The sequence below is a fragment of the Mastomys coucha genome, unplaced genomic scaffold (genome assembly GCF_008632895.1).
Source record: "Mastomys coucha isolate ucsf_1 unplaced genomic scaffold, UCSF_Mcou_1 pScaffold21, whole genome shotgun sequence".
NCBI classification, from domain to species: Eukaryota; Metazoa; Chordata; class Mammalia; order Rodentia; family Muridae; genus Mastomys; species Mastomys coucha.
In genome coordinates this window covers 184,961,406-184,979,975 of record NW_022196904.1, presented here as the reverse complement: position 1 = coordinate 184,979,975, position 18,570 = coordinate 184,961,406, and the positions used below count along the sequence as shown (strand labels likewise).

The window sequence follows — 18,570 nt, the reverse complement described above, 5'->3', positions numbered from 1 at the left end:
AAAAAAAAAAAAAAAAAAAAAAAAAAAAGAACACCAACACAGTGGCTCACAACTCATCTCTATCTCCAGGTCCAGGGGATCTGACATCCTTTTCTGGCCTCCTAGGGCACCAGGCATTTAAGTCGTATACATACATATACACACGCAGGCAAAACACCTACACATATTAAACAAGAATAAAAGACACAGGGCTACCAAAAACAACATTCTTTTCCCATTTTAAATTTTTGGACTCTGTTGATTGTTTGGATCTATGTATGAAAATAAAAATCAAAAGTCATGGGCTAGCAAAATGGTTCAGTGTTTGCTGCCAAGACTAAAAACCTGAGTTCCATCCCAGAATTCACATGGTAGAAAAGAGAATCATTCCCAGGAGTTGTCTTCTGACCTCCACATGTGTGAATGTACAAGTACAATGCTACACACGCACACACAGACACACACACACACACACACACACACACACACACACACACGAGTGGGACAGACTAAGCTACATGTGGAGACCTCATCTACAGGAAAAAATAAAACCAAATATTACAACATTTAATGAAAATATATACAAAAAAGGTTATGTCAGCATTCTGTGTATGCATGCATATGGATGTAAGTGCATATACAGAGAGCTAACCGGCTACCACTGTGATTAACACATCTACCTGACAGGCTCTACACCATCCAGGAGACAGGACAGGAGTTATCTAAGGTTATTTGAGGTGGGAAGACCTACTCTGAATGTAAGAGGCACCATTCCATGGGCTGAGGATCTGAACTGCATAAAAGAAAGCAAGCTCAATACAAGCTTTGCTTCCCTCTGCTTCAGATGCAGTGACCAGCTGCCTCAAGCTCCTGAAACCATGAGTCTCACAGTACTGATCCCAGTACTATGCTATAGCCAAACCCTTCTCTCTAAAGCTGCTTCTGTTGATGTTATTTTTATCAAAAGTGACCACTGCATTTATCAACATGTACTAAATAAGACAAAAGAAAATGAAGATTTCATGTGTAATTCTAAAATATCCAGAACAGCTTAGACAAATGTACCAAAAACCTTACTCTCGTGGGTAGTCAAGTTGCATGTCTGGTTTTCCTATTTTTTTTAACATTATTCTCTTTTGAATACTTATACTTTTTTGAGATAGGGTCTTCCCGTGCCTCTAACAACAGCCAGTCTTCAACAGGTTTTCTTCACTGTTGGGTGTACTTGCCTGCTGCAGCTGCCTGATCTCATCGTTCAGTGCGTCGACTCTCTTCTGGTCTTCCAGACTGAGCTGGGAAAGCAAGTCTGTCCCCAGCTCCGCTTTCAGTGACTCTCTGGTAGACTCCATGGCATGCAGACTGGCCTCCAAGCTCTGTAAGCTACGTTGCTACATGAGATGATCAATTATTAATATTAGCTACTATGTTAACACCTAGTACCATTAAAATACTGAAAACTATGTATAGTTTAAGTGAGCTAACAACTCTATCAACTCAATTATTACTTAAGTACTACAATATTGATAAGCTGCTGCTAGATTTATTAAAGGCATTTTGTGCTTATAAGACTTATAAGATAGGATAGGTTTATTGGGATAAAAACCGAAAGAAACAAACATGTGTACTAACTAAATTTTTTTCACTTTTTGGTGCCAGGGAGTTGGAGCCAAGGATTCTGGGCAAAGCTCTCACAAAGTACCCCTCCATACTAAATTCAATTGATAGAGCTATGTATGTATTTATAATGCAAAACTGAGAGAAGAGATAAATATTATAACTATTCAGGTATAGTGTAAAAACAAAAATTGACAAACTATTTTTGAATAAGAAAACATCTTTTTTTCTTTTACTACTGATATATAAAGCATGAAATCAATGATACATGTAAAATCTATGATCCACCCCAAGTCTACACTAAAGCAAAACTGTAACGAGACATACTTACGGACCTTTGGCATGAAGGTCTTTTCTGACTGCTGTCTCTTCTCTTTTAGCATCTTCATTTCTGATAATATGCTATCTCTGGACGCTTTAAATTTCCTTTGTTGGGTCTCTATCTGCTGCATTTGGTTCATCAACTGATCAATTTCATTATTAATCCATATACAAGGCTAAGGGAAATTCTCTTAAGGTTGTAAATATACTCTATACTCTAGATTCTCCTCATTTCTTACAAACCTATCATCATGAAGCCTCTCCTTTAAATACTATCACCAAAAATGTCCAGTTATAAAAGAAACTTGAAGCATTTTGCCACACATTTTACTCTATATACACAAACATACATACATATGTACTTAAGTGTATTTTCATTAAAAAAATGTAATATGCAGAAGGCACTGCTTTGGTGACTCAGGTATGAAGCACAGCCTCGCCTAATGTGAAATAATGAAATCTAAACAGAATGTCAAATATTGATTGATAGCTGGAAGCTGTCAACATCCTCTCTCATGTATTTGAGTGTATGGAATGGGAGACATGGACAAATGTGGGTAAAGGGCAGAGGTTAACATTTGTTGTCTTCTTTTACTGTTCTCCACATTACTTTTTAAGGCAGTATTTCTTCATGAGTTTGGAAAGCACCAGCAGGTTAAACTCACTAGCCAGTAAAAACTCCTAGTCTCCACCTGTCCCCAACCTTCACCAAGAAGAGCACCACCACAGCCAGCCTTTCACATGAGTGCGGGGGATCCGAACTCAGGTCTTCATGCTTGTGCTGCAATCATTTTACCCACTGAGCCAGCATCCAACACACAAGCATCCTTTTTCTTGAGACCTCCTCATATTCTGCCCTGACATCTTGCCACCTTTAAGCAGTTCTCAAAGCATTCCACACAGATCCTGGCGGGCACAGCTGAGGACCTGTCTTTTCCATCTACAAACAGGACACCCACCAAAAGCAGCACGGTGGATTTAAGAAATGCACATTACAAAGTGCTCTGCTGGAGCTGAACTTGCCACCCCTCCATGTAGCACTACACTTATTTGGAATACCTGCAGATACTCATAATTAGAAAGCTGTTGTTGTTGCATCCACTAACAAATACACCGCAATTTTTGAGATGTCTTCCAGTGCTTGCACCCACTAAGTGGACTTGACATCTATTTAACCCCATGACTGATGCTACCCTCCTTGGAACATCAGCCAGTCTTCCCTTCCACTCGCCCTTTTGGTCTGACAACCTTGAGTTCTGTTGCTCAAGTTCTATTTCTTCAAAGCATGCACTAGTATTGTCTACTTAACAGTGAAACAAAAATCAGTATTATTTTTTAAATCTCTTAGTCATCTTCAGAAGTTAAACTCTTGTGTTTAAATAAAAAGCAAAATGAAATGTGCAACATTCCCCTCCAATATTCATGAAAAAAAGCGTCTAACATACAAGACAGCACATGCCATTAAATGCTGTCTTTTTCTGCAGTATCCTGCCAAGCTCAGCACAGAAGGATATTCTCGATGTTTCTGCGTAGGTTTTCATTGAGCTTTGCTTCAAGCTCACCCAGCTCCTCTTCAGCCTTTCTAACGTCTTTCTGTAACTCAAGTCGAGACTTTCTTGTGTCATAATAGCCTCCAGTCAGAGCACCTCGATGGCTGACTTGATCACCTATAGACAAAATGGAAGGAGTCATTCTGTTTACCAGCCTCTAGTCAACAAGTAACTTATAATGAAATCCTAACCCAAGGGCTTTAACAACAAGAGACTTAAGAGGGAAAGTCAAGAGTTCTGCTTATTCTTAAGTATCCTACTATCCTACTTTTCTTTTTTTGTTGTTTTTTTGTTTTTTTTTTTTTTTCAAGACAAGGCGGCTTCCCTGTGTATCCCTGGCTGTCCTCAAACTCAAGAGATCTGCCTGCCTCTGCCTCCCAAATGCTGGGATTTAAAGGTGTACACCACCACCACCTTCTGACCCCCAAAATATCTTACTTCTCAATATAAAATTGGTAGTCTTTAATTTGGGAAGATCTGAACATCAACAATTGAGAAAATGTGGAATCACAGTGAATTTAAAGTAAGAATCCACCAACACCTACAAACCTAAGAGGAGGGCTCTCTGCCAAAGTGACAAGCAGAATAAATGAGAGAAGGACCACTGCTCTGAAACCCAGCTATTAGTAACAAGGATGTTTATCAACAAAGCATTCTTAAGCAACTGACAGGTATGTATGCATGTAGACTTTTCTATGTATTTATTTTTGAGCAACAGGGTCTCAATATGCAATCTTGGCTGTCTTGGAACTAGTGATGTAGACCAGGCTGGTCTGAAAGTGGAGATCCACATGCCCCGCAGCTTGAACGTTGGGAAAAAGATGTGCTCCACCATGACTAGAGCTCAGAGTCCTAATAGCCTCACTTAGACTTAGCTATAAGTAAAGTACCCTTCCTTACCTGAGAGACATGCTAAACTTTAGCACATGAGTAGTAGGACACATCCTAAGAAACAAACATCACTCATAAAGTAGTCAGGCCAAGAATGCTGACTGGAACAAATATGACAAGCCCGAAGAATGGACATTGTCACAGTTACTTGCTAGGGAGGTGACGGGGAGGAGTTGGGCAGTGGTGCAGGCCTTTAACCGCAGCACCTGGGTGACAGAGACAGGAGGATCTGTGAGCTCCTACAGTCTGGTATACATTAGTTGAGTCCCAGGATAGCCAGAGCTGTGTAGTGAGACCCTGTGTCCCATTCCCTGATCTTCCACCCCCAAGTGCCAAAAGAGGAGGGAGACAGGAGGCACTGTCATTTAGTGATGTTCAAATACTGAGGTGTGACAATGTACTTGGACTGTCCTTGCTAAGAGACACTTGCTAAGTTCAAATACTGAGGTATGACAATGTACTTGGACTGTCCTTGCTAAGAGACACTTGCTAAGTTCTAGACATGAACTGCTGTAAGGTTTAAAGTTTATTTTCGTTTAGACGGTTTGACAATGTGGGTATGCTACTTTGAGAAATTAAACAAAAATGAATACACTAAACTGCATTATTAAAATAATGCATGAATTAACACAGATAAATTCAACTATATTTGAGTGGGAAAAGTTTATTCTACTATTCTTGGAAGGAAATGTAGCATGATTAGCACTTATACTTCTTCATAAAGAAAATAGTTATCTCAAAATGTTATTTAACGAAGCTTCAAATTTTTGAAATTTTGGTAGTTAGCTGGGTGTGATGAGAGGCAGAGGTGAGCAGACCTCCGAGTCTGAGGCCATCTGGTCTACATATGAGTTCCAAGCTAACCACAGCTATACAGGTGAGATCTTGTTTCAAAAAAAAAAAAAGTTATTAGATCCATTTTCAACTATTATTTTAAAGAATCATATTAAAATTATTTTGGAAATTATCCAATAAACTGGTCTCTTAGTGATTCAAGGCATTTTATATAACACATTTTAATTTTTGAGAAAAAGTCCATAGGCTTCACTGTTCACCAGCCAAAGGAGCATACTGTGCCAGTGACCAAATGTTTACACTTACAAGTATGGATCTACACTCTTCTAAAACCTCCAATGTACACACCAAATATGTATAGCCCAAGTGACAGATTACACATCTCATGTTAACTATCTTGTCAGCATGTGTGTAAAGCTAATTACTATTACAAACCTTCCAAAGTGATACAGTCCATAGTGAAAGCACGGGCCAGCTGAGTTGAGACCTCCATGCTCCGACAGATGAGTGTCTTTCCAAATACATGCTTGAAAGCTTTGTCAAATCTGGGATTGTACCTCAGTTTACTGATCATAGGAATAGCATCCTGCAACAAATATGTTTATTAGGAAAAATACTGTCACATAGTTGATTAAAAACTGTTTGTAGAATTATTACTATCATCTATATCTTTATGAAATAAAAGACAAGTGGCCTTTATACAGAGGTCATTAGAAAAATCCTTCTACTGAACTACCATGGAAATTCTGCTTCTGTAACCAAAGGGTTAGCAGCTGATTACTGTGAACTCTTTGTCTTTTTTTTCCCCCAGAGCTGAGGACTGAACCCAGGGCCCTGCGCTTGCTAGGCAAGTGTTCTACCACTGAGCCAAATCCCCAACCCGAAAGAACAACTCTTAAACTGACCATGAAACCTTAACTACTGGTTCCACCTCTAGATGTTTTCTTTGGAGTACTTGCTTAACTTATCTAGTTAAGACCTACTATGCGTTCAAGAATGTAATAACAGACCTTCCTTATAAAGTTGTAAAGAGTAAATGAAGTAAAATATAAAAAAATTAGAAAGTATATGGGATATAAAAGGTAAAGGTATAAAACTAATATTTCCTCAGTGTTCTAACTGATATGGCAGACATCTAAATTAGATATTCAGAAAAATACTTTTTCAGATAGTATTTCTTTTCCTGTGTAAGCATGAGGATTCAAATGTAGAGCCAGTACCCATGGCAGCACACAGCACACCTGTGAACCCAGATGGGGTGCAGGGAGACTGGAGATAGGTGGATCCCTGGAGCTCACTGGACAAGCAAATCTAAGCAATTAGTGAGGTTCAGATTTAGTGAAATGACCCTGTCTCAAAAACTATGCTGAAGAGGGTAGAGGAGGACATTCTCTGGCCTCTACTTGTACATAAGCACATACACATACCATATTAATTTTCTTCCCTAAACTCAGAACAGGACTTTTTAACAATTAGAGAATACCAATGTAGCCACCGTATAGCACAGGGAATACACTACAGTCCAGAAGTCATTTCTAGCCACACTGCAGCTACCTCTGTGGTTATCTACTGAAGGTGATCACTATTCAGACTGCTGTACCTTCTAACTTTCTGGCATGTTATTTTAATAAGTCACTTTTTACTGTGCAAAAGAACCACACTGCAATCCATTCTTCTGCCTGCCTGCCTGCCTGCCTGTCTGTCTGTCTGCCGTGCTGAGGATGGAACCCAGAGCACCATGCACATTGCACAACTGTTCTTCCAATGAGCTACACATATTGATCTAAAGCTCTCTCTCTTTACAGAAAGTATATGTGTGTGTGTATGTGTGTGTGTGTGCACAAGCCTGCATTGCATGTGTATGAACATGTTTGGACATGTCACAGCACGCATACAGAGGGCAGAGGACAATTTGAAAGACTCAGTTGTCTCCGTCTACCAGGTGGGTTCCAGGGATGGACCCTGGGTAGTCAGACTTGGCAGCACATGCCTTCACCCAGAGTCATCACCCCAGCTTTCTTTTGTGTCTTGTTTCATCCCTAAGACCTCATATCTGTGAGCCTCAATTTTCCTCCCCAGAACTTCAAAGTAAAATTAGTAGATTTGAAAGGAGGAAAGATTCTCAATATTCTCCTTAAATTACCAATCATTCTAATACAGGTTCAGCATTAATCCTAGAGCAAGGCAGTTTGCTACAACAATCAACATGGTGAGATCAAATACCTCAAAACAATTAACATTACCACAGCTGGCAATTCAGAAAGCCTTAGTATAATCTTCTTATGTGACAGGATTCTTGGGGAACTCTTCCTAATTCCTAAGCCTGCTGTCACTCTGAAGATGAGCATATATACAATGTTCTGCTCCATGAATTGGCTGACCTCTCCCCACTCAGCTCAACCCAGTACTAAGTCCACAGAATCCCCATGTGCCTAAGCACCAGCACGCACTAAGCAGATGTCATGATAAGAACAACTTAGTGAGACTGTAACTGTGACTCACGTTAGTCTCAGGATAGGCAGTGTCCCTCACGTCTAACTTGTTCAGAGGCAGGAAAGTCACCTCTCCAGGAAGATTCATCTTATTGAACTCCATTAAGATTTTTGTGCTGACTTCATCTGAATCAACGATGTGATAGAATAGCCTGCATAGACAGAATCAGACACATCCTCATTGCCAGGCTGCAAGGTGTCAGACACCTCAGGGACTGAGCAACTCACATTCTTCTATGCAATCCAATCAATTTACCTGAAGAAAAACTTCCAATGACATGGGAACCCCCAAAGGGTAAAGTTCGAGTTTCTGAAATTAGAACAAGTATCTAGCGCCTACTTCCTTACCAGAAAGTTATATACAGAACCAAGGATAAGACGCTAATGGAAGACATATTGTACTACAATTACAAAATTGTTTTTAGATTATTCTCATTTCTCCTTTATCTTTAAAAGAAAAACAACAAAACTCATTTAAATGTCAGGCAAAACAAAAACCAAATAAACAAACAAAAAAAAAATCCCCAAACCTCACCTGTTACCAGCAGTGACTTCCACACAAGTATAGAAAGCTGGTTCGCACTCAAAGTTATTCATTACGATGCCATGGTAGCCATTTTGAACATGTTGGTTTATACCTTTTCGCCGAAAATGTTCTAGCACTTTGTTAATGCTATCTATTCCGTTTAAAATGGCCTGGAAAGTAATTAACGAAAAATGTTAGCATCCCCAGTGACACTCTTGATGTCCAGAAATGAGCCTACACCACCATTCAATCAGACATAATACTAAAATTAAATACTAGCTAGCATATCATCCACCTGAAATATGGTAACTACATTTTACATTATTGTGGGTTCTGTTCTATGATGCTAAAGTTTAAAATGGGCTCTTCATCTAATAACCAAAATGCCTTTCATTATTTAATATGGGTAATGAACCAGGTCTGATGGCACCACTGTGCTTCCAACACTCAGTGAGCTGAGCAGAACCACGAGTCTGAGGCCAGTTTGAGCTAAATGAGTAGACCTTACAAGTAAAACAAAGCAGAAAAGTATAAAGCAAATAAAAGACAAAGAAAAACTGCCAACATAGCTCAAGCACGTCACACTTGTGAGTGATCTGGCTCTGCCATCTTGTCCTTGGAACACGCACGGGCAGTAGGTACTGATGGTAGGTGAGCCAACAAGACCCACTTACCTTTCCTGTGGCCGCTCTAAGAAGTTGCTGCTTCTTCTCAAGGTCTTCTCTTTTAGCAGCAAGTGCTTGTTGTTCTGCATTCTCCTCTCTCCACAAGTAACTGATGAATAAGAGTGAGGTGTGAACAGTATTTAAGATACATACTAAAATCAAACAAAGACTACGTTGAAATTACAACATATCTTAGTCTACTAACTTTCTTTCACTTTGTAGTTCATCTTTCTTATTTTTTACTTCATAATATTTTCTGTCCAGTTCTTCAACTCGAGCTTTGACTTCATTGAGATCCTGATCCAATTTCTATGGAAAAAAAAAATTTTCTAGTTTATTATCATCAATTTAATCCATAGTGACAAACAGCAGATATATATACTGAAATACAAGAAAATGAGATAATTTAAATATGTCCAATTTATTATATATTGGCTATACATGAAAGAAGCAACTAAAAACCCAGTTTCAACAGGGTCACTAGACATAAGAGAATCTGAAGATACACACCATGGAAACGAATGGTTACTGATGAGGTAATGGGATATGTGACAAGAAGGCAGAGAGAAGCAACAGCGGGAGGGGAGAGGCTGGGGAAGTGGTAGATGAGAACAAAGCACTGCATAGAAGTACGAGAATGTAAGCTGGGATGGTGGCACGTGTCAAGCATTCAGAAGCATTCAGAAGACAGAGGCAGGTGGACCTCTGTGAGTGCAGGCCAGCCTTGTCTCCATGGTGAGTTTCAAGACAGTCAGGCTATGTAGCGAGATCTTGTCTCAAAATACAAAACAAACAAACAAAACTAAAGCTATAATAAAACCCATTACTCTGTATGGCAAGTTAAAAAAAATTAAAAGGGGCTGGCAAGATAGCTAGCTGAGCAAGTGAGGACACTTGCTGTGCAAGCCTATGGCCTGCACTGTCATGGGGTCCACATGTTATAAAGAACAAATGAACTCTAGTGCGTTGTCCTCCATGACCTACACATACATAATAAATATAAATAAGTATGACTATATATGTATGTATAAATGATCTAAACGTTAGTATTCCTTCAGTATGTCCCACAATTTTTATCAAGTGCTCTACCTCTGAGCTACATCAGTAGAGAGTTTATCAAAATTGTCAGAAGGAACAAAAGCTATATCAAACACCAGGCTTAATTTACATGAGAAGTACTAGGAGTTTCTCCTCCATAACATTTGACTAGGTCAAGACAGCACCAGAAACAGAAAATTCTTAAAGTTGGTTTGACAAGCATGTAGCTGTACTACACGGTAAAAAGGCATTTCATTGTTAATAGTACTGGTGCTAAAAAATACATTAGCCTGGTGTGAGGGCATACACCTTTAGTCCCAGCACTCAGGAGGCAGAGGCAGGTCTATCTCTGTGAGTTCCAAGACAGTCAGAGCTACATAGTGAGATGCTGTGTTGGAAAAACAAAAAATAAAGGGGATCGGGATTCTCTAATGCTGTTGGCAGTTCCTTAGTTTTCCTTATTTCAAGAAGGATGTGGAGCTATCATAGTGAAACTACCCTTCCTAGTTTCACCCACCTACCTAAGTCGGTGTGTGTTCATGTGCGTGTTTATGTTCCTCCTCAGCATGTATATGAAGGTCCGAAAACAACTTGGCGGAATTGGTTTTCATCTTCCACCTTAAGGGTTCCAGGGATCTAAGTCAGATCATCAGACGTAGTGGCAAACACCTTAATCTGCAGAGCTATCACCCAAGCCCCATAACTACCTAGCAGAGTTGTATTTCCTATTCTAACATACAGAGTACACTATTCTTTCAAGATCAGTCCACTATTGTCTATTATCCCTGGTAACTGTACTCAACACTGAATTATTTGTTCCCTATTGTGTTTTTGTTTGTATAATTAAGAATTAAACAGCACAAAGAAAAGAACAGTGTCTTCAAAAACCCAAAAGGTTTTAGGCACATGCAAAGGTGAAAGTTAACATATATGTATTTTATAGGAAATGACAAAAAGCTAAGTTTGTGGGAATAGTCTAGACTAAAGCAGATTAGAGAAAGATAGCAAGTAAGTAAAATATAAAATCCTGGATCTAATATTGAATTGCATTTTTATCCAACTTTAAGAACTATATTTGCATAGAAGTCCTCTGGAAACCCTAACCACTATTTATACACAAAAGAAACAATCTGAGCATGACATCAAAAATATCAGCGCAGAGCTCTTTCCATAAGCAGTGTGAGGCGAGCTATGAAAACGGTTCACTACTTTCTTATCCATAAAACCCTATAAAGTTGTATAAATCTGAAAATTCAAATCTTCTGTGTTCATTTTAAGAACAGGCTTGAAGCCGAGTGATGGTGGCGCACGCCTTTGATCCCAGCACTTGGGAGGCAGAGGCAGGTGGATTTCTGAGTTCGAGGCCAGCCTGGTCTACAGAGTGAGTTCCAGGACAGCCAGGGCTACACAGAGAAACCCTGTCTCAAAAAAAAAAAAAAAAAAAAAAAAAAAAAAAAAAAAAAAAAAAAAACCAGGCTTGAAACTGCCTAGGCCAGCAAGAATGTGTGTGTATGGGGAAAGCCTCCACGTATCAGGAAGATGTAACTTTAAAGACACAATCAATGGTGGCATTTTTGGTGGATATCAATGATATCATTACATATGCCCAGACAGAGCAATGGGGTTGAACTTGGGGTTATGGCCCAAAGTGAAGTTTTGCTGCACATGCTTAAAACTACAGAGAAGAACACTGAAAACTTACAAGATTCTCTGCTCACCAAACATATGCAGGTGAACGGAGCACCGGAGATGCACTGTCAAATTTACAGAGCTCACAGTTCAATTAATCCACACTGACATGATCCTCAATAAAATGTAACAAAGTATTCCTAAATCAGAAAAGGAGGTTGTACAGAAGAAAAAGATATCCCAGAAGAACTAGAGAAACAAACTGAACCTTATGGCTCAGAGATAAGCTCAACATAAAATGAAAATAAAAGCAAATAAAATGAAAACAAAAGAAGTAAGCATGTGTGTGCTTAAGTTAAAAAACACTTAAATACATGTGTTTATATATCTATCTACACACATGTATCTTAATATTTTATGGTTTTTCATGTTTTTGAAACCAACAACCAGCTAGAGTAGACCTCAAAGGGTAAAGGTGTTTTCTTTCCTGGACACCTGTCCTTCAGTCCCTTCTCATCAACCCTACAACCTTTCAATCACACTTGTACAGACGTGCATGGAGATGTGAGTTCTTTCTTAAGCTGAATTAAAATTTCCATCCTCTATTTCGAGTTTTAAGAAAAATTTTAGCTAAATATGTAAACGATGTTTAATTCATTTAGAAAGAATTTTTAAAAATCACTATTATTCTAACTAACAAAAATATTTTGCAGTAAGTTATAAAGCTCCACAGGATCCAATATCCTCTTCTGGCCTCCACACATACCAACACAAAAACATACCCAAATATATGTCAAAAGAAAATGTCTAAAAAAGTAAAAACTGTTAGAATAAGAAACTGAAAATTATTTAAAAATTAATATAAATTTATCTTAGATTTGTCTGACACATTAAAAAGCAATGGCAGAGTCAAGAAGTGGTGGTGCACACCTTTAATCGCAGCACTCAGGAGGCAAGGGCAGGCATATTTCTGTGAGTTTGAAGCCAGCCTGATCTACAGAAAGAGTCCAGGCCAGCCAGGGCAACACACACACACACACACACACACACACACACAGACACACACACAAATAAATGAATAAAAATAAAGGTGGACTATGAAGTATTGAAAACATTTAAAATATACTCAGTCTAGGAGCTAGAGAGATAGCTCACACAGACACACATGCAAGCAAAACACCAATGCACATAAAAACAAATCACTTAAAAATAGATAAAATAAAATATACTCAATCGATGCAAACATTCACTAGCATGGACTAACTATCCTTAGGAAACAAAATCAAGAGCCACTGACAAGGCTTAGTGGGTAAATCCCAAGACCTGAATTCAATCCCCAAGACCCACACAGTGGAAGGAGAGAATCTCCACACCTGCATTAATGAAAGTAAAGACAATAGAACACTGCACAGCTGGTTTTGTGTGTCAACTTGACACAGCCTGGATTTATCACTGAGGAAATGCCTCCATGAGATCCAGCTGTAAAGTATTTTCTCAATTAGTGATCAAGGAGGGAGGACCCCTTGTGGGTGGTGCCATCCCTGGGCTGGAAGTCCTGGGTTCTATAAGAGAGCAGACTGAACAAGCCAGGGGAAGCAAGCCAGTAAGGAACATCCCTCCATGGCCTCTGCATCAGTTCCTGCTTTCTGACCTACTTGAGTTCCAGTCCTGACTTCCTTTTGTGATTAAGAGCAATATGGAAGTGTAAACTGAATAAACCCTTTCCTCCCCAACTTGCTTCTTGGTCATGATGTTTTGTGAGGAATCCAAACCCTGACTAAGATACACTGTATGTACTAAACTGTGGTGGCTCTTTCTAACTGAGTGACTTCTTTGTTCATTTTAAGAACAGCATGGTGGAGCTGGGGTGCTGGCACATGGGTAAGACGACTTGTTTCCACGCCTAATTATCTCAGATGAACCATTTGAAGGAGAGATCTGAGTCCTACAAGCTGCCCTCTGACCTACACACATACAAACACTAAGTGTTTTGTTTTGTTTAAAAAAAAAAAAAAAAGATTTTTGCCAGGCGGTGGTGGCGCACGCCTTTAATCGCAGCACTTGGGAGGCAGAGGCAGTCGGATTTCTAAGTTCGAGGCCAGCCTGGTTTACAGAGTGAGTTCCAGGACAGCCGGCGATATACAGAGAAACCCTGCCTCAAAAAATCAAGGAAAAAAAAAAGAAAAAAAAGACTTTTAAGCATGCAAGTTTACTTAAAGCAACACAAACAAAGCAGATAAAATGTATGTTTATCTTATTAATTTCAAAAAATTTACTAAAGTTCTTATTCTTATGGTCAGCTATGGCGCATGCCTATATTTCTAACATTTAGGAGACTGAAGCAAGATTGCTTTGAGTTTAGGGACAGCCTGGGGTACACAGTGAATTACAGAAATAGCCTGAGTAACAGAGTAAGACATTGTCTCAATCAACAAACCAAACCAAAAAATATAAAGCAAGATTTTTCTTACATTATACTGCTCCAGATTTTTCTCTTTATTTGCCTCGGTATCCTCCAAATCCTTGTGTATGGCAGCAATTTGTCTTTTCTTATCATTAATAGCCTGATCTAAAGACTTCAGTTCCTTTTTAATCCACTTATCCCTTTCTTCTTTTGATGTAAACTGGCTCCCACGACCCTGCTTTGCATAAAGATCAGTTCTTTCCTGTGTAGCTTGAGCCAATCTACAGAAGACAAATACAAGAAATAAAAATTAATTGTAATTATCAAGCCCATCGAAACTATCCTTTTAAAAGTTACGCTGCCCAGGAATTATAGATTGTTGAGATGGCTTAGAACCCATATGGTAGAAGGAAGAAAAGCTCACCTCCACGCGTGACGAGCACAGTGAAGTAAACAGGGGAAGGGGCTCAGTGCTAAAATAACTGCTGACTAATGAAGCTCCTGCACCACCTGCTTTTTACTTTACTATCACGAAAGGAACTTTTAAGATCAAAATTACAAGCAGAATAATCCCTTTACTAAGGATTGTAGACCCAAGATCTGAATGGTCACTAAATTCTAGACAATGCTACTGCTCTACCTCAGGAACTTTCAGAAATACTCTGAAGTATATTTAACTAATACATGAACTTTCAACTATACAATAAAACATTCTGATAATATGAAGTGCTTTAAACATATAGGATGCAAGTATTCTGATTACATAAAACATTCCTATAAAATAACAAGCCAGGCAATGGTGGCGCATCCCTTTGATCCCAGCACTTGGGAGGCAGAGGCAGGTAGATTTTTGAGTTTGAGGCCAGCCTGGTCTACAGAGTGAGTTCCAGGGCAGCCAGGGCTACACAGAGAAACCCTGTCTCAAAAAAAAAAGCAAAAACAAGTGGGGGATCCTTACACAACAATGAGCAAAGAATATAAACAGGCTGTTCACTAAAATAAATATGAGTGATGTAAAAATGTTAATGTACTACAGCTAGGAGAGTAATTCAACAGAAACATGGAAAAGCACCTGCAAAACATGAGAAGAAAAACAGAGGAAACAAAAACTAAATCACAAGCAATCAGCGCTACGACTCCTTTCTGCCTCGTTACCCCACTTCAAACAACAGAAGTCACTCCCCTTCACAACCTCCTGATAACTACCTGCTTGTGTTCAAACGTGTTTTTGCTTTGCTCTTAATAAAACTGATTATTTTCTTTTTGTGTATATATCTTTTCCAATTCTTTAAACAAAACACCAAGAACCTAGAACCGCTCTGAGATCACTGGTAACAACTATGCAGCAAGGTTAATTGTTGGTGAAAATTCTCAGACCTAGCAATTCCTCGCTCTTCTTTTTCTTTTACGCTGTTGAATTTAGGTTCTGTTTCTGCCAGTTCTTTCTGCTTTTCTTCTATTTTTTCAAGCAGCTTCTGCCTCTCTTTTAATAAACGTTTCTGTAAATAAAGCAAGTAAAAATACAATCTGCTTAATTTATTCATCAGCAAAAAGTTTTCTCATGAAAATAATTCAAATAACTCAATTCTACAACTAAGCTATTAGTAAAAAGAGCACTTACTAAGTTGATAGCTGAGTACAAATCAAATGTAGCAAACCTTTTACAAAACCTCAATTCTGCATCCATCACAGGGACAGTCACCTCTGCAGTCTGCCCATCCACACGGCCTTCATCTGCAGCGGGAACTTACCCGCTGTTCACTATTGCCCGCCAGCTCATCTTGTAAATCCTTGGCTTTAAGTTCCAACTTGGTCCTTTGCTTAATCTGCTCTTGTCTTTCAGCACTAAGCTGTTCTTTTTCTTCTTTCATAGCTGAAATTTTTGTTTTCAGTTCTCTAACCTGGCGCTCGATATCCTAATCAAAGAGAGAAAGTAGGTCATAAGCAGAAGTACGGCGGAAGAACCCTGTCTTTACAAAACTTTTGTGGCCCTGCGTGCACACACACCTTGAGGGTACACAGGCCACAGAGCACAGAGGGCCAGAGGACAAATTTATAGATCTGGTTCTCTCTGGTCACTTTTACATGATTCCAGAGATGGAACTCATGCAGCTGGGCTTGTACCCATACACACTACTTTGCTGGCTCCATCCTTCTCTTTCACTTGAAACTTAATACAACAATTATTTTCCAATATTCAACTTCTGTTAGTCCCCTTTATGGTCACCATCTGGTACAAAAATTTCTTAACTGTTGAAAATTCAAAAAAATCTAAGCTCATGTATGATCTTACCTCCATTTTATCTCTTGCATCCTGCTGTGCATCTCTTAATTGTCTGGATTTCTCTCCACTTGTTTCCCGCTTAGCAGAAAGCTGAAAAACAAAACAGCCTACCATTTTTAACTCAACTGGGTATCTAACTTTTTTTTTTCCCCAGAGCTGAGGACCGAACCCAGGGCCTTACCACTGAGCTAAATCCCCAACCCCCTAACATTTTATAACATACAGTTAAAATTACTTTGTAACTGCCAAGAAAAACTAAGAGTAATCACTTGCTTAAAATTTTATAAAGAAAAATTGTTTCCCATTAAGTCAAGGATAATCTAAAATAATATTTTGTATAAAACATCATCGTTATTTTACAAAATACATTCTAAAGTATGAAAAAAAATCTGGCCTAAAAAAACCCTTTACTGTATTTTAGATATAATTAGAGCACTAAACATTGCCTTTACAGTAACCTAAAGGAAATTATTAACCAATGAATCTATATGTACACTCAGTAGTCAACGACTAGTCTGGGTTTTACAGTAAAACTATCTCAAAACACACACAAACAAAAGGTTTTCATTTTTAATTCTAATTAAAAATTACTAAAAGGTACAAATGCAGAGAAGTTAACATGCTCATAAAATAAACCCACTGACTGTAAAGGAAGTATCTGACCTCATCAAGCTTAGCACGAGTCTCGTTGAGCTCCTGGTTATAGATGGTATACTCCAGGGCACGCCTCATTTTGTCCCACTTCTGATACTGGGCCAGTTCCTCCTTTTCTTCCTCCAGCGTATGTAATCGCTCTTCAATGTATTTTAACAATTCATTGATCTTTTCCCGTTTGCCCTCTTCAAAACAAAAATAAAGCAATGGAAAGAAGATGGTGGTGAATACAATTGTCATATAATATAAACTTTTAAAATATAAACTAAAATTATCCTCTAGAATATAGCATTCTTTGATATCATGTGGTAATGAAATCTAAGATGTAAAAACAGCAATCAAGTTTTTTAATGAAAAAATGAACAAATTCACACTCTAACAATTTCCCTTACATGTGGCAAAAGGCGCTCAGTTCACACTACTTTTCCCATCAGGGTACTATTCCACAACGTTAAAGAAAAAGAGCATCAGTAGCATCACTGACTCTCAGTTTTTATCATTAAGTGCACTGCATGTCATCTCCATACTTAACTATAATCTAGGCATGACATCATCTTAACTACTATAATCTACAAAACAAGTTTCCAGACAGGAAGTCTTGGGACCAGAGACCCTAAAGTCATGTCAATTTACCATCTTTAAGCCTACAACCGTTTGTTTCTAAGCAAATTGGGTTCTTGTAGTAAATATACTAGTAAGGACTCCACGTTATACTCCATCTACCTGTTTCTGAACCATTTAGCACTTGTAACGACTGCTATGCCAGCATCTGGAGAGGAGGGAGAAGCACCCCAGCTGCCAGCCTCTGCTAACACTTCTGAGGAAGCAGAGTCAAAACTGCTGACTTAAAGGCTTTCTTTACTCAAGGATAAACTAGAAACCTCAAACCTTAAAGTACTTCAGACTAAACTTTGCTTTATTCAGCATCCAGGACAATTCCTATAGGATGTATTTCTGAGGTAAGACACCACCATTTAACTATTATTAACACAAGAAAGATAACTAACAAGAGAAAGGATGCAGCACACGTTTGTTTTACCTGTTTCTTTCATCAGGGAGATGCTTTCTTCCTTACGTTCGTCATATACTCTAGTACCAGCTACTTCTCTCAATAGTTTTAATCTCTGAGAATCTGGTGCTGTTGCCATTTGGTTGATCTATAATTTTGGAAAAAGCAATTAACTATTGACTATTCCTATTCCTTAAGAATAAAAACTCTATGTTAAAATTCTTAGGTTTTATTGTTCAGATTCTTTTTGAGGCAGGTTCTATCTATGTATCCCTGGCTGTTCTGGAACTTTAATAAACAGACCAGCCTAGCCTCAAACTTAGAGATCCACATGACTCTAGCTGGGTCCTCTACAAGAACAGACAGTGCTCTTAACCACTGAGCCATCTCTCCACCCTACTTCAGACTTTTTTTTTTTTTCAAACAGCCTATATTAAAATCCTAACAAGATTGTATGAAGATGGCTCACTGGATATACAAATGTCTGTGCTAAAACCTGGCAATTTGACCCCTGGCAAGTTTGACCACCAGAACCCACATAAAGGTGGAAAACGAGAACTGACTACAAGGTTGTTCTCGGACCTCCACATGCAAGCTGTAGCACACGTACCCACATACCATGCACACACATCAATAATTTTTTCTTTCTTCTTTTTTGTTTTTTTCGAGACAGGGTTTCTCTGTGTAGCCCTGGCTGTCCTGGAACTCACTCTGTAGAC

General features: G+C 38.7%; 1 protein-coding gene across 1 annotated transcript in view; it reads right to left on the bottom strand.

Moving 5' to 3' along the window:
- The window catches only part of Smc3 (structural maintenance of chromosomes 3), a 38,247-nt gene that overhangs the window by 6,767 nt on the left and 12,910 nt on the right, over nucleotides 1–18,570 (bottom strand). The window contains exons 8-21 of the mRNA XM_031390665.1: nucleotides 17,882–17,999; nucleotides 16,852–17,027; nucleotides 16,198–16,278; nucleotides 15,656–15,820; nucleotides 15,282–15,403; nucleotides 13,972–14,185; nucleotides 9,039–9,142; nucleotides 8,843–8,942; nucleotides 8,178–8,338; nucleotides 7,653–7,794; nucleotides 5,586–5,736; nucleotides 3,429–3,581; nucleotides 1,929–2,080; nucleotides 1,209–1,367 (exon numbers count right to left, since the gene is read on the bottom strand). Coding sequence (XP_031246525.1) covers nucleotides 1,209–1,367; nucleotides 1,929–2,080; nucleotides 3,429–3,581; nucleotides 5,586–5,736; nucleotides 7,653–7,794; nucleotides 8,178–8,338; nucleotides 8,843–8,942; nucleotides 9,039–9,142; nucleotides 13,972–14,185; nucleotides 15,282–15,403; nucleotides 15,656–15,820; nucleotides 16,198–16,278; nucleotides 16,852–17,027; nucleotides 17,882–17,999 — 1,998 coding nt within the window. The remainder of the gene's footprint in view (nucleotides 1–1,208; nucleotides 1,368–1,928; nucleotides 2,081–3,428; nucleotides 3,582–5,585; nucleotides 5,737–7,652; nucleotides 7,795–8,177; nucleotides 8,339–8,842; nucleotides 8,943–9,038; nucleotides 9,143–13,971; nucleotides 14,186–15,281; nucleotides 15,404–15,655; nucleotides 15,821–16,197; nucleotides 16,279–16,851; nucleotides 17,028–17,881; nucleotides 18,000–18,570) is intronic.